We start from the raw sequence: 16,165 nt of genomic DNA on the forward strand, positions 1-16,165 counted from the left end.
CCAAATGATAAGAAAGTCCTCACATCACTTAAACTAATCCATAAATGGCATGCCGAAAAAGGAAGTCATGCATTAATTATAAACATTGCACTGACAATGAAACTAATTGATTGATCATTTGAGCCTTGAGCACTTTACATTCTAAGTTTGTAAGAGAATGATAATCCCTGACTTCATGATAGGTACTCGCTAACGCTCGTACTTATTCATGAAGAAAGGGATTATCATTCTCTTACATATACTTATAATCCCCAGGACTCCATTACTACACACCCAATCCTCTATTTGAGTAAAATTAACCGTGTTAAAACCAATGTATAACCCTCAGGACTCCGAAGAACAAAAACACAAAAAAAAATACAAAAACTTCATAGAGTTATCCTCGTCTCATGGGTTTTTGTGCTATTAAGAATGCATTGTGACGTCACAATTTCCATTGAAAACGCATGCATAGTACGAATTCATATGACGTACGAAAACATATGATCTGACCATAATGTTAACGAACTGGTCAAAACTAATTCGACAACAGTTAATTAACAAAGTTCTCGCTGTGAGAAAATAAAAGCGAACTACGAATGTATAAAGGGTTTTCAATATTAAATCATTCCTGACTTCCAGAGTTTTACTCTAAAAGTGCATAGAAAACCAAACTTCGGAGAAATAAATTAGAAAATTCGAAGTTGTTTTGCGCAAGGAACTTAGATTACAAGTATACATTAAAACATTATAGACCAACCGTCAGAAACGTTATTTTGAATTCAATAACTCATGCGAGACATTGAACTTGGTAAAGTCATGTATCCACGGAACATTGACACTTCATAGACGCTTCAATGCAGCGAACCAACGATTATTTTCATATAAAAATCTTGCGAAAAATAAATATGCGCAAATCATGTAGCTTTCAACATAACATGCGATTATTCTTAGTACAGTTTTTGAAAACAGCCGCAAGTGCAGTACTTAGTACCGCACTATATATATATATATATAAGATATATGAGAAAAGTCAAATTCGATAGCTGCCTCGCAGCTGTCAAAAAAACAATATCAAAATAATAGGATGTGGTATGATTGCCAATGAGACAATCAAAGACCAAATGACGTAGAAATTAACAACTATAGGTCACCGTACCGGTTTTAAAAATAAAATGTAGTAATTCTTTAATATTCAAAATATACAACAAAAAGAAAGTAGCAACTCAAGTTTTAAAGTTGAATAAATAAATGATAAGTAATTAGTTCTGTGGTGGCCTCATGTGCAACAGAATACACGAAGAGGACTAAGTAAGTTGGTTCTCGTTCTATCCAAGGGTACCGATACTAAATAGCGAATACTGTTCATTTTTACCAAGAAAGTAAAATAGTCGAATTATTAGATAGCTATAGCGCAGCTTCCGGTTGTCTAAATTAAGATATAGTCTTCTTATATCTAAAAAATATTCAACAAAAAGAACGTAACAACTAAAATTATAAAGTGGAATAAATGAATGATAAATATATTTAGTTCTTGTTTTCTCCAGGGAGAATGCAACATGAAATTCCTAAAGCCGGATATGCCATCGGCTCGCATTCTACCAAGGTCAGACTATCTACATCCAAACACTCCACATCCGCCAAAACGCTTCCTTCCTGGGAACTTACGCCGCCAATAATGTAGATTTTCGAGCCTTTAAAATAAAAAATTGTAAATTTCAAAATTTGATCATACCGTACGATCTTGTAGAATGTCTAATTGACATACTTGTTGAAATAATTATATCAACGTTTGTTGTTTTATTAATCATGTAAAATATCACCATAATATTCCTTTAGTACTTGGTACTTATTTTGCCAACTATTTCTCGATTACTTAAACACTGTATACAAGAGAGTTGAATGATTACAGAAACAATTACTGCAAGACTTCACGTCGAAGAAATTTAAATGAGAAAAATGGTTTTGATGTCCCCTATATTAACAGGACTTCCAATACCTTTTTTTTAAATGGAGGTATGTATAAAATAATACTCCTGAAAATACGCGTGCTTTAACATAGGCAATTAATATATTATTTGCACTCATTTAACCAATGGCATTAAATGACTTTGTGAACAACATCTAGATATACAATATCTACCCATAAGTTAACGCTACTAGTCTAGAGGCTTTGCCTTACAGTGCTGGATAAAACTAGTGATATATGTTTTGAAAACAGAAATTATGACAAATCAGATTAATGTTTATCCGTTTCAGATCCCGAAACGTAAGAAAACCTTTTATGGCCCTCTACAAAAAGATTAATTGGTTGGTAGTTGTTTAAATATTTAACTATTTCATAACATCAAACGGGTAGAATTTTACTGCAACTGATGCGCTTTTGACGAATAATTTCTCTTCAGTGATGCTTGGGCCCAAGTTCAGTTGTCTATCTAAAGCCTAATACACAAACTAATTACAACCAGTGACAGGGCACTCAGTTGTTACAATTACATGATGCCTTCTTAAAAGTCATTTTGTCAACTTACCTATTGTAGCTGTGCCACAATCATGTCTTGGAATCATAATATCTGTAATCTTATCCCACATGTCGTCCTCCTCGTTGTAACAATACACACTGGAAAGACTCGTGACAGCTGACGACGTATCTGACATATTGGATCCTCCGATCAAATAAAGCTTGTCTTCGACAACTACTAAATTTGCATGACAGCATGGAGTAGGCAATGGGTCTTTTACTGTCCAACTATAAAACAGTCAAGGTTTTTTCATTATGTAGTGCATAAATACATACAGAAATTTAGAGATGTAGAAGGAATCTCCGACCAAATTGTAGAAGATTTTAGTACTATTGCTTTCATGACGCCATGCTTCATTTTTTTTAATCTTAAAATGTACTTACATGACGATTTCATAAGGTGTGAATTGTAATTTAGGAACCGGATACTGCATTCTACGGACACCGCACTTGTTTTAATATTGCCTTAATCAACGAAAAAAGTAAAATTGGCAGATTGACAATTGTGTTTCGAGAGTCGGACCCTTTGGTATCCCAAATAAGTCTGGACTACCTTTTTTTGAAATGGAATCCCCATAAAATCCCCCTTACAATAATTTGATCTGATTGTGACAGAGAACTTCATCAGCACCCTTTCATAACACCTTATCACTATAGGCTAAGGGAGTCGTGAAACATTTTCATGTTAAGTTGGTCCAACCGTTGGGTCGATTTCCTTTTTTCTTTACTACAGATAGATTTTTTCATTGAAGTAAAAAATGTCGTCAATTTGTTACGGAAATATTCTAAACATGATAAAGCTTTGCTTAAATAACAGAAAAAAAGAAAAAAAATAATATATGAAAAAATAACATGTGTCGAAAATAACTGAACTATATTAATTTGAATATATTATTTCAGTACAGGTAGGGTATATGGCCAATGAGCCACAAACCCAACAACAAAACAAAACAGACGTCGGCATTACGTTTTTCCCGCTGATCATTATTGATTATACGAATGAAACGAAAAGAGGAGAAATGACCATGTCTCTTGTGTAGGCAAATAAAATCACATTATGGCACATGAGTGTCTATTCGTTATACATTAAAGAAAACTCGGTTGTTTGGATCCCTTCCAATCACGTATCCATATTATCGCTGTTAAATAATAATAATCTCTAAAAAGATATCATTAATGTCATGTCTTTTTTAAAACTAAATTACTTAATATAGAAGTCAATTCAAGTCGAATTCAAACATTATCTGATGCATTTTGTAAAAAAAAATTAAGTGTTAACTATCATATCGAATGTGACAGAAATAATCTTGACAACTTGAATACAATCTGTTGGGTTGTAATTCAGTCTTTTTTCTGGACTTTGTTAGTGGTATAATTATACACGATAGTAACTATGATGATCTTTACGTCTACAGATAACGCATTAACATCATTGTGAAACATTTTTGCGTTAATGTAGGCTGAATTAAAAAGTCTGACATTATAAAAGATTTTAAAATGGACACACGTTGTTTTTGAAAAATAAGTACTTATATAACGATTTCGTCAACATATGGTATGAAAATGCCATTTTTTAGCCTCTGCTTTTGGACTCCTTACATATGTCTAAATTTGCCTAAATCGGTGTGTAAAATGAACATTTTAGGTAAAATATGTTAAATTCAACATGTCTACGATATCACAGTCGCATAACAACTGACTTTTAACAAAAATATTGTCAAGATTATAATATTATATTGATGGAAAAATGCATGCATTAATCTGTAAGTATCCTGCAGTTAGCGTTTTTTTTTCTAAATAGAAATAGATTCATTGTCACCCAGTATCGAGTTTCTACTGTGAGCGAAAGATTCAAAATACTAATCACGCCAGTTCTTTTGGTGTTCTCTTTGTCGCCGTCCAAAAAGTGAAGCAATGTCGATTTGTATACAAAGAGACAACAGGTGATTTATAAACTTTGACATAAACAGTGAATAATTAATTCCAGAATATAAACAATGTGCGTACTATGTTGGGAAATAAAATATTTATACTTGCTTGGAACCAAGAAAAAAGCACAACGTTGTTTTCAGTTCTGTTTTTATATATATTCGAACACAGTACGTATATAGTGTATCAACTTACTTATTTGTCCTTGGATTATAACACTCGACAGTATCAAGAACGATTTTATCGTTCATTGACTCATAGAAGCCGCCAACGACGTACAGTAATCCATGGTAGCCAGCTGTAGCCATGCCAATCTTTGCTTCTGTCATACTTTCTGTAAATCCCCAAGTATCGGTATCAGGATTGTAATATTCAACTGAATTCAGAGACCTGTTAAGAATAAATGCATATGTAGTCGTAGTTACCTTCTAGAATATACATCATTCACAGGGTTTATAAATATGCCTAAAAAGCATAGTATCACATATGATTGGTTTTGTTTTGAATTATATCAAATTAAAATTCTTAACTTATTACTAGATACCATTTCGAGCGTGAATAAAATTACTGGAATTTCTCTGGACGCTTTTTACCTTCCGTCCATATTGTGTCCTCCCACTGCATAAAGAACACCCTCTAGTACTGCCAGTCCATGGTACATTCTTGCTGTTCTCAAAGAAGATGTACGTGTCCAGTAATTTCCCTCAGGGCAAAACCGGAAGCACGTGTCTGTAGGATTAGCAAGGTTCTCTTGTTCATCGGGTAGTATAATGGAACCAGCTAAACACCACCGAAAAAAGATAGCATTTCTGATTTTTTTTATCTCAATAGATATGCCTCAAAATTTATAAACATTTAAAATGGAAAAAAGAAACATTGAGGTACAGATACAAAAATTCTGAACAACTCGACGAATTTATTTGAATCGTTTGAATGTCTGTACAAAGTTACTCCACATTTTAAAGTATTTCATTAGAGCAGAAATTGGTAATAATTTTGACATGTTGCAAGATATAAATAAGGACCCTGACACCATGTTGTTTTATTGTCTGGAAGAAGAACAGTTATTTCTTTTTATTCCACAGAAGAAATATGGTATTCACCGTTCTAAACGTCGCGTGCTTTTACAAATATAACGTTATGGTAAAATGTTTGACGTTCCTTTGGTTTTAATAGATAATTGTCATTAAAAGTACATTGTTTTTTTCTCCATGAATATTGAATAAATCAAATAATGTCTTTTGTTGCGGTAAACATTCAGTATGATAAATTAAATAAACAAAACCTAGATGAGACGGGAAATAGAGTAGATCCTTACCCTTTGAAATACCTTTGTCAACCTCGGTTTTGTGTAACGGTATTTAGTATATCATTAGTAATTAGTCTTCAATCTTATAATCATAAATTAACTGTTAATAAAACTTTGAGTTTTCCGAAATACTAAGGATTTTATATCACAGGGCTGTATTTGGTAAAACCTTTCGGAATTTTGGGTCCTCAATGCGCCCCAACTTCGTACTTTATTTTGCCTTTTTAACTTTTTGATTCGAGCGTCACTGATGAGTCATTTGTAGACGAAACGCGCGTCTGGCGTACAAAATTTTTAAAACCTTGGTATCTATGACGAGTTAATAATACATGGAAATCTTTTCGTCTAAAAGATCATAATTTTGTATTACATTTAATTTAGATAAACTATTGTAGAATGAATAATGTAAATGCTCTTTGAAAAGTACTTTTTTCATCTTACCAACAACATAGATATAGCCGTCTAGTATAGCAGTGCCAAGATGGTGCCTTGGTTCAGGGAGTGTAGATACTACCTTCCAAGTATTGTTTTGGGGATTGTACTGCTCAACTAGCTTACTGGAATAGGTGCTGTCTGGACTGTAAGGATTGATTCCACCTACTACCATAATGGTTGAAGGTTTTATAGGAGCTGATTGTGGGCCATATAATGCTGTTGACTGTGCTGGTTGTTGATGCATAGATCCTCCTAGATAAAGTTTGCGCTTAGTCTGTGGCGTTTGGTTCACGTGCATTGGCGTTTGGTTCACGTGCATTGGCATCTGTTGAATCTTATTTACTAGCTCTGTGTTGTCAGTGATCGAAGCTCGACGAGAAACATATGGAGAAGTAGGTTTATCCTTTGACGGTGTCACTCTAGTTCCATTTTGTGTACAATCTCGACCTGTCTGGGAAAATCCTGTGCCGCTACCAGTTGAATGTCTCTGTGCAAAAATATATCATAATGTAAATGAATAACTTTGCCTTAGTTAGTTTCATTGTATGACCAATGTCACTGAACATCTTCATTTAATTTAACAAAATTCTGTTTTTAATGTCAGCGGCTTCATAGGTTTTGAAATTTCATGAAAAATAAGATCCATTTTTATGGTCCAAACAACATTTCTCAAATTCATGAAAATGACAATAGAATGGGAAACTGTATCGAATCGACTCCCCTTAACAATGTGATTTACATACCCCAAAAAATCGTAAGGGGTTCCGCGGAACCTTGTTTCTCGTCTACGATTGCTGCTGTCAGTGTTAAAGTGTAATGTTAGTCCATTTATCAGTAAATTACAGAATAAATTTTTCTTTAGATGCTATTTCTTGGTCTTGATGATTAGCTTATGTCCAAGTTTCATAACAATCCATGAAGGTTTACACATTTATCATGTCTAAAAAAAGTAATCCCAGACTGTCTGTAAATGTTAACTGTAAAATAATTTGTCTATCTATCAGAAAAATACTGAAAATGAAAATATATTTTCAAAGTTTTGCTTCAGACATTATCTCTTAATCAAAAAAACTTTTCCAAAATTTCATAAAATTCTATGAAGGTTTGACAAAATAATTGATGTGTAACAAACTTTAACCCCAGACTGTATCTACTTGTTAACTGTATTAAAAACTAATTAGATATAAGAAGATGTGGAATGAGTGCCAATGAGACAACTCTCCATCCAAGTCAAAATCTATAAAAGTAAACCATTATAGGTCAAAGTACGGTCTATCTATCAGTAAAATAGGGGAAAATGAAAAGAAATATTTTCAAAATTTTGATCTTGATACTGTATTTTGATTATTGACAAGCTTCTGTCCAAATTTTATAAAATTACACGAAGGTTTGACAAAGTTATTGATGACTGAAAAGCGTTAATCTCAGACTGAATCTGAATGTTGACGCCGCCGCCGACGACGGAATCTATGATCGCTTTGTCTCGCTTTCTCGACACGAATGTTGCAGGCTCGACAAACACTGTAATGTTTGGGACTTTGCCTCTTATGGCAGCAACTATTGGTAATGATAGTATTCAGACACAAATGCTTAGGAACATTTGAAGATAGATAATGATATAACACGAGTGTCCATAAACCAATTAGCATTTTTTTTATCTCATAACTTAATTACTTGGGATCCCATTTTTAAGACTGCAGTAATGTTTGTGCTGGAACTCATGTAAATTAAGGCCAAGGAACAGTTCTAGTAAGTGGGCTATGTCACAAGATTTTGTTAAATTTTGCATTAACTCTAACTGAAAATATATCAATTTTTGAATGTTGTATAAAATGAATGAATTTTAATGAATGAATTATAGGATATAGAAAAGGCAAATAATCCTGAAAAAGATTTGGAATTAAGAAAGACAAATGCTATGGATTTTAAAGAAACAAATAATGGTCAGCAAATTTAACATGAGAACCACTGCATATTTTTAAAACATATTCATGTCCGGTTATGCCATATGAATTGAACCAAATCTCATGTTTTGTGGGCCAGCACGTCAAACGCTATTAAAGCATATAAAAGAATCATCGCAACAACTTCTCGAAGTCATTAGGTGATCTGTTACAAGAAAATATTTTTATCCCACCATTTTATTATTTGGATAGTCTTATTTACCACTATTCGTTTCTGACAACCCACGTTGCTGGTAGAACCTTGTTTAAAAAAAAGATAGTTTAATTTGCTATCGTCCTGGGTTCGAAAAGAATATTATGATTAAGCAAACAATACTGAATTATATTGTAAGTTGCTTCTATTGGGCAAATGTGCAATGGAAATAATTCATATATTGGCCAACCATCAGATCTTGAAGTTTATCCGAGTATGTCAGTACTATTGGTCAACCATCAGATCTTGAAGTTTATCCGAGTATGTCAGTACTATTGGTCAACCATCAGATCTTGAAGTTTATCCGAGTATGTCAGTACTATTGGTCAACCATCAGATCTTGAAGTTTATCCGAGTATGTCAGTACTATATATATTGGGCAACGATCAGATCTTGAAGTTTATCCGAGGATGTCAGTACTTTGAGTTATCATGTACTTTCTTTCTGTTATCTGGTAATATTCATATGCGTGTCTACAAAAAAAAGGTTCCGACCTTCTTTTACTTTAGGGTCCCTGTACTTTACGGTCATGGTTTAGTTTATGTCGAGGATTAAGTCAGGGTTCAGTTTATGTCGAGGATTAAGTCATGGTTTAGTTTATGTCGAGGATTAAGTCAGGGTTCGGTTTATGTCGAGGATTAAGTCAGGGTTCAGTTTAAGTGTTAGGGTTACTTTAGTATAGCTATAAGTAATAGAAGGCCTAAATCAAATTTCTGATATATGTAAGCGAATGTAGATTGGTATAAAAGATGGTCAGGGTAGTTGATTTTTCTTTGAAAGAACTTACACGAGATGCTGGTACAGATCTACAGGAGTAACTCTGATTTTGTTCTGTGTAATTGTAACCGGTTATGCTACATGGAACTTGATTAGTGTGTCTTCTGTTCTCTTGGTTTGCGTGCATTGGTGATCTTTTTTCGAGTGCCTGTGTCCTAAAATACAACATTTGCCAACAATAATACCACTCAAATTGTATATAAAGTTAATGATTATCGAAATTTGTATATTGTATAGACAAACATTACAATGGAAATAGCGTTATTGTTAGCTATATTGTGTTTGATTCGTATGTGTTTTATAACTAGTTTTTTTTCGTGTTTGCAGGGTCGGATCCAGGGTTCGAGGAAAGGAGGGGCATACTTGTCCCAAAATGGTAAAAATATAAATTTAAACAAAACAAATGCTATTTTTCGTTCAATGACTTACTCTCTCTATGCCTCACCCCACCCCCTTGAATCCGACACTGGTTAATGATCATGTTCCCTATTTTGCAGACCTTGCTGAAATTACAATACAGGTAGATGCGAAGTTTAATGAAAAAAATGGTTAGTGTGAATGAGACAATCCCAATACGTATAATGGTTACATATGTGATGAAAGTGTCATCGATAATTATAATGCTGCATTTGTGTCTTTTTACGTTGATAGTTTAACAAATACCGTTAAGGTCAAGGTACAGTAAATCGGCTATGTCACAGATTTTGGTAAAACTTTCATACAACTTTGGCTCGTTGAATTATAAACTAAAAATCTTAAAAATAATGTAGTTATCTTTTTTATTTTTTTAAATGTTACTATTTGATTTCTTTTGAAAAGGTGAACATTTGTCAGTCAGAAACAAAATACATGAACACATACTAATTACACAGTCCAATGGGCGTTGTGAACGCCATAACCATACATTAAAATCAATATGGAATAAGACAGTGGAAGACAATGAAATAATTGGGAACGATATGTGCCCAAATGTGCCTCTATATACAAAACGTTCAACCAAAACAGCATCAAGTACTTGTCATTTCATTCGATATTTAGCGCAACCCTGTAATACCAAATGAAAAATCCCATAGTAAATTTCCAAAGGTTCAAAAAGGAAAACTAGCAAACTGGTGTCAATAAATAGCATTCTTCATCAACCATACATAATGACTATTCAGTATCTATCATTCTTTTCCTTTAGACAAATTTTGAATATCATAAAGGTATGCAATTTTTCATTTTTGTTTCATTTTTACAGCGGATGACCGTGAGGGTATTACGGTGTTATGTTGTCACAGACATTTCTACCCACGTGACTTGCGTTTTTGACTAATAACCGAACGTATTTCGTATAATTACGCGGATATTATCGAGTGCAAAATAATATTCCTTATCGCTTGTTATATATTAATTTCATTTATAAATATTCATGAAAATATTTTTGAAGAACATAGATAAATGATATGAAAATGTTTTGTCGTGAGAAATATATATGAATAACAAATCAAGAATACCGAAAATTTGTGTTAACGCATGCGGAAGAATATCTCAAGAACGTTTTGCAACAAACGCGGGAAAATATGAATGCCAACTCAAATCCAATCTATTAGAAAAACGAATTATTACAGAAAAGTGTCCACCATGCACTTGCACTGCACTATCATTAGAATAGTAGAATAGAATGATGATACAAATGGATGAAAATTATATATATGAACTGTTATACAAATATTAATATAATATATAACAACAAACCAGAGTATACTGATAACAAATGATTATATCACTACAATATAATAGTTATTACGGTGATGTTGAATTCCCTGTCATTTATTCATCATCCACACAGGAACTTGTCTCCAAAAAAAATATATATCTATGTACCTTAACCTAACTTTCAGGTATAGAGATGTGATTTTTTTTCTGAGACAAGTGCTTGTGACCATCCACCAGAACTTGCGGTCATCCGATGTTCAGAACTTCGATCACATAAACCAAATGAATATGACTAAAACATCATGTAACAGTTTACGGCCAGCTAAAAACATTCCTGAAGTGTGGAGTCCTGGAGAGAGACGAGTTTTTGAACCGGCAGAATTGCAACCGTTGAAAGTCTGATGGACGGTTGTGAATTTTGCGGGAAAGAATTAAGGTTTACACGAGTTGTATCTGAAACAGTATGGTTAATTTACTTCTATATATACTTTCAAACTAAAATATTCTGATTTCTGGTTTAACATGTAACACATTCTATGCTAGTAAAAGATGAGGAAGGTATTGGTTGTATATCGAGTTGTAATTTTTTTTTTAAAAAGCACAAAACTCACGATTGCGTCTATACCTAGTTGCATTTCAAAATGGATTTTTTTTAATTTTTCAGTGTTTCAAAAAGTGAAGATAATGCATAACTTCTTCAAAACAAAATTGTGTCGTCAGTTTTACTGAAAAGAATTGCTAACAGTGGTTTAGATCTTGACCAATTACTGCTTGCATACAATCGATACCATGAAAAGTGTATTGTCTGAGAAAAGACATGACGGACAAGTCAGAGTCACAGCACACAAGTCTACAGCGAAGAAAATTGGAGATTTCATTGCAAAAAAATCGATAAAGACTAAACCTCTTTTGAAGAACTGCTTTCATTTTGATTAACAAAATAAACTATTATTGCTATGTATTATGTATAGAATTAATATGCATGCACTTTGCAGAAACAAAAACCACAATGAACGAATTACTCAATTCGGCTTTTTATTGAAAATAATCTCACTGAAACATCCAGGACATTTATTATGTGCACCCTTTATTTAACTTGAGGAATGACTGTAATTCTTTTTCTGTCTATGAAGAAATAACATCAAAAATGTGGTGCACACTGAATAACCCGCGTAGCGGGTTATTTTAAAGTGTGCACCACATTTTTTATGTTATTTCGAATAGACAGAAAAAAATTTACAGTCATTTCTTATAATTTAATTCTAAATTCCATTTTTAAACCGGAGTAAACCATGAAAAAACGTTAATGACGTCAGTGTTTCAAATAGTGAAGATAATGCATAACTTCTTCAAAACAAAATTGTGTCGTCAGTTTTACTGAAAAGAATTGCTAACAGTGGTTTAGATCTTGACCAATTACTGCTTGTCATGACAAAATTATGTCTATGAGCTGATAAACAAAACAACGTCAGCTAATCAGAAGACGCGTTACATCCAAAATTAAATTATATAACGATAACAACGAACACGACAGCTGATCACAGGTATGTTATTTGAAAGTGTTTGTATAAAAATATGGAGAACTTAGGACAATTTGTTCTTCATTTTGTAATTTTTATAAAAGGTCTAAAGGGAATCGACACTTTACTTGTAATAAAACATCGCCGGAAAATGCATTCCAAAAAAATAATAAAATTAAGCACATTCTATAATATTTATTATATAAATCATAAAATATTCTTTGAAAATTGTATGGCGAGGTGTGAGTAAAATTTGAGTTTAAACAGACATACAATGGTTATTGTTTTATACTGGTAAGTCTATCAATACCATTACTGTCTATGTAATTAATTTATTTCACCCCTGAAACTTATCAGTTACTTTGCAAACGGTATTGATTGAGCATTAATCAATTATTTTAGAAGTTTTTTTATTATATGAATTGGGTTTTGATTAAAACAGAATATTTACCCGAAAACCGGATAATGTTCTCGGTGGGATATCGGAATATCGATGAAAATGCATGAGTGAAATTAGCATTATAAAGATAAGAAGATGTGGTACGATCGCCGACCGTGCGAAGGCTTTATAGCCAGTCAAGGTCGTTAAAAAAACCCATAAGTAAGCGATCGCCAATGCAACAACTATTCACCAAAGTCCAAATGACGTACAAGTTAGGAACTATAAGTAATCGGATAGCCTTCAACAATGAGAAAATCCCATAACTCATTGCAAGCTATAACAGACCCCGAAATGACATGTAAAACAATTCAAACGTTACGAGAAAATTAACAGCCTGAATTATGTACAAAACAATAAACGAAAAACAAATATGATATTCAGCAACAGACCAATTTGATGTTTGACCTTCACATATAAATAAATAAATTTGGTGTATTTACTGTCTTCTGATTGGTTAAAAAGTATTACCTTTATTTTCAATGTTGTCAATTTTTATGGCGACACGCCCACCCTGACGTTGTGTATTCATACGCCAACACGTGTGTACGTTGTTATTGCTAATATAAATAATATAAAATAAAAAGCTCTTTGAGCCGTATTTTTGATAGAAATTTATTTATAATAAATGGCTACTATTTATTTCGAATTTATTGAACCATAAAATTAATTTTTGACTCTTCACATTTTACATAATCCGCTTGTAAAATGTGAAGAGTCAAACATTAATTTTATGGTTCAATAAATTCAAAATAAATAATAGCCATTCATTAAATACATTTAGGACGAACATACATGTTATCAAAAGCAGGGGATGACCGACAGCAAAACTGGGAACTTTTTCAAACATAACATAGATTTTAGGTCAAATATGGTATGCATACAGAAACATATTCGTCACAAGCAGAAAATTATTAAAATTTAACATTTTCGTAGCAGGTGAGTACTGTGAAATAAGCGATTAATATTTAACAAAACTCAGTACATTTAACTCTTTGCTACAAAAGCAAGATTTATATGTCCCGTCTCATAACACTGATATTTGTGGACTACGAGTCCTTTTCGTTCTCTCGTCATTCCTTACATAGTCGGTAATATTTTTCTGGTTTTGTTAACATCTGCATGGTATTGAATTTTATTATAAGAGTCATATACATTTTTGTAAAGGAGTAGCACATAATTACGATTAACTATACGTTCCAACGGTGTTTCAGAAAGATGATTTTGAGCGGCATTTATTAGATCTGTAAAATACTGATATATACAAATACGATCTCCGGGTTTCCACAAATAATAAAGCCCATGGAAATTTTGTTTATTATTGAAAACATTTTTTTTTTGTGCGTCAAACTTCCTTTATAGTATTTTCGATATCTATGAAATTCCTTGTCAAAATTGCGGCAAATTTGTACTATGACTTCAGAGTCATTGTTCTGATAATAGATAACTCTTTTCTTGAAAACAAATGAAAAAATAAACGTACTATATCTCTTAACTTTTTTAAAAGGTCGGTGACGTATACTTTTTTTTTGTTTTATTTTAATGAGTACAAAATGCACTTTCACTCTTGTATTTTTTGTTTTAAAGAAATCAATGATAGATATTTTTTTAACAATGGGAAAATATTTCTCTTTGGCATATAAGTTTGGGCGGCAATGATATAAACCCTAATTTAGAAATTAAAACAAATTAGATCACTTGGTGTTGAGTCTTTATAAGATAGATACAGATCTTCTGTTTTGTGTGAGAAAAAAAATTTTGGTTCTGGCTTCGATATTAACTGAATAATCGTAACTTGAAATAATAGGCAAAAAAATCGTTAATTTGGCGAAAAACATGAAATTGATGTGGCTATAGTGACAAAACAAAGTCGATGACCTCCAATTTTTTGTATCATATTTTGTTCCCAATATCATGAAAGACTTCGACACAAAATTTTAAGAAAAAATCATTGGTAGAACTCAATAGGCTGTTTGGTCTTTAACAGACTGTTACATGGTACAACATTTATCCGTAAGGATGTCTATCTTTTGCGAGTAGCATAGGAAAACTCTCAAAATTTACACTAAACACACGTAAAAAAACATTATGTAATAAAAGTTCCTGATTAATTTTATGCGATACATGTGTCGGTATTTTTGTTATTCCGATGAAACTTGTATTTTATACATAAAACAAATTCCATTTGGAAATGTATCACAAAGAACTTATATTGTGGAGGAACTTCTGTTTCGTTACAAAATGAAGATAACAACGCTTGAAACACACAAAAAGGAAACAATAAAGCATTGCACTGCATACTTACTTAAATGCAATGTATAACATCTCTTTGCATTCTGGAAATTTGAATATTTCTGTCTGTGGTTCGACGTGTTTAACAAGGTCCTCAGCAGAGATAATAGAAAATCGAACGCATTGAAGAATTTGAGAAGCATAACTAAGACGCTCTTGTCTATTGAAATCAATCCAAGCAACAATGGCGAAGAATATTTCGAGCTCGTTTCCAACCTTAACCCTTAAAGCGTCTCTTTGTAATATTTTTATTACCATTTCGTAGTTGCTGTGCAAAAAACTCTCTTTTCTGCTAATGTCAGAAAAGTTATCGAACACCGAAGCTTCCATTTTCTGTAAAACATCACTAAAGCCATGTTTTTCTGCAATCTGCATCGAAAACAATACATTTTTGGAATCGAAGTTCAACAGATGTTGCCTACACAAGAATATTGCTCCTGATACCCCAAGTTGCTTGGCACAACTGAGAAGCGTGTCTACATTTGCATCTGTAATGTTTAAATGATTTGTGTAAATAAAATTAAGTATTTCTTCAGTAGCTTCAATTGTAGCATTCAAGAGGTTGACTTCTGACAAAGTTGATGGTAATCTTTGTCTTTCACAATATCGAGATGTGAACTTTTCACTGTGGGCAGCTAATGCCAGCTTATGAGCTAAAAATTCTTTCCCGTTTACACGAATAACGATATCACAGAGCTGTTGTTGTGTCCACAGATTATACAAAAATTCAGAAAGTTCTTTACCACATTCATTGCCATTTGCAGAATTGCACGTATTTTTTCCTTGTTCTACAGCGTATCCAGATGTGTTTTCGAATCCACCAAATTTTCTTGACCTTGATTCGTATTCTTTGTAAATTGTTTTCAAGTTTTCCATTTCGACTGCATTCTTGTCCGTTTGTACCTTTGCTTTCAAATTTCCAATAGAAAAACCCAGTACATTACGATCTTTGGTAGGTTCAGTTTCTGTAGGAGACAGAAAGTCTCCTAAACTCTGTCTTTCTCGTTTCATCCGAATTTTATTTGGGGTCCGGCGCATTGCTGTATTGGAGTTGGCTTCTCCGCAACAGTCCATCATTTTGTATGCTTCTCCATTTCCATGGTTCAGTT

The 16,165-nt window shown here is 32.8% G+C and overlaps 1 protein-coding gene across 1 annotated transcript; it reads right to left on the reverse strand.

Annotated features, from left to right (window-relative positions):
* Positions 1 to 1,150: 1,150 nt before the first annotated feature.
* Positions 1,151 to 16,165, reverse strand: LOC127739340 (kelch-like protein diablo). Its single transcript, XM_052251021.1, has 7 exons — positions 15,070 to 16,165; positions 9,118 to 9,262; positions 6,180 to 6,660; positions 5,023 to 5,209; positions 4,625 to 4,819; positions 2,511 to 2,728; positions 1,151 to 1,673 (listed from the first exon to the last, which is right to left on the reverse strand). Exons 1-7 carry the CDS (start codon positions 16,131 to 16,133, stop codon positions 1,507 to 1,509), a joined length of 2,457 nt encoding a protein of 818 aa, XP_052106981.1. The 5' UTR covers positions 16,134 to 16,165; the 3' UTR covers positions 1,151 to 1,506.

The sequence above is a fragment of the Mytilus californianus genome, unplaced genomic scaffold (genome assembly GCF_021869535.1).
Source record: "Mytilus californianus isolate M0D057914Y unplaced genomic scaffold, xbMytCali1.0.p SCAF_1, whole genome shotgun sequence".
In the NCBI taxonomy this organism is placed as follows: domain Eukaryota; kingdom Metazoa; phylum Mollusca; class Bivalvia; order Mytilida; family Mytilidae; genus Mytilus; species Mytilus californianus.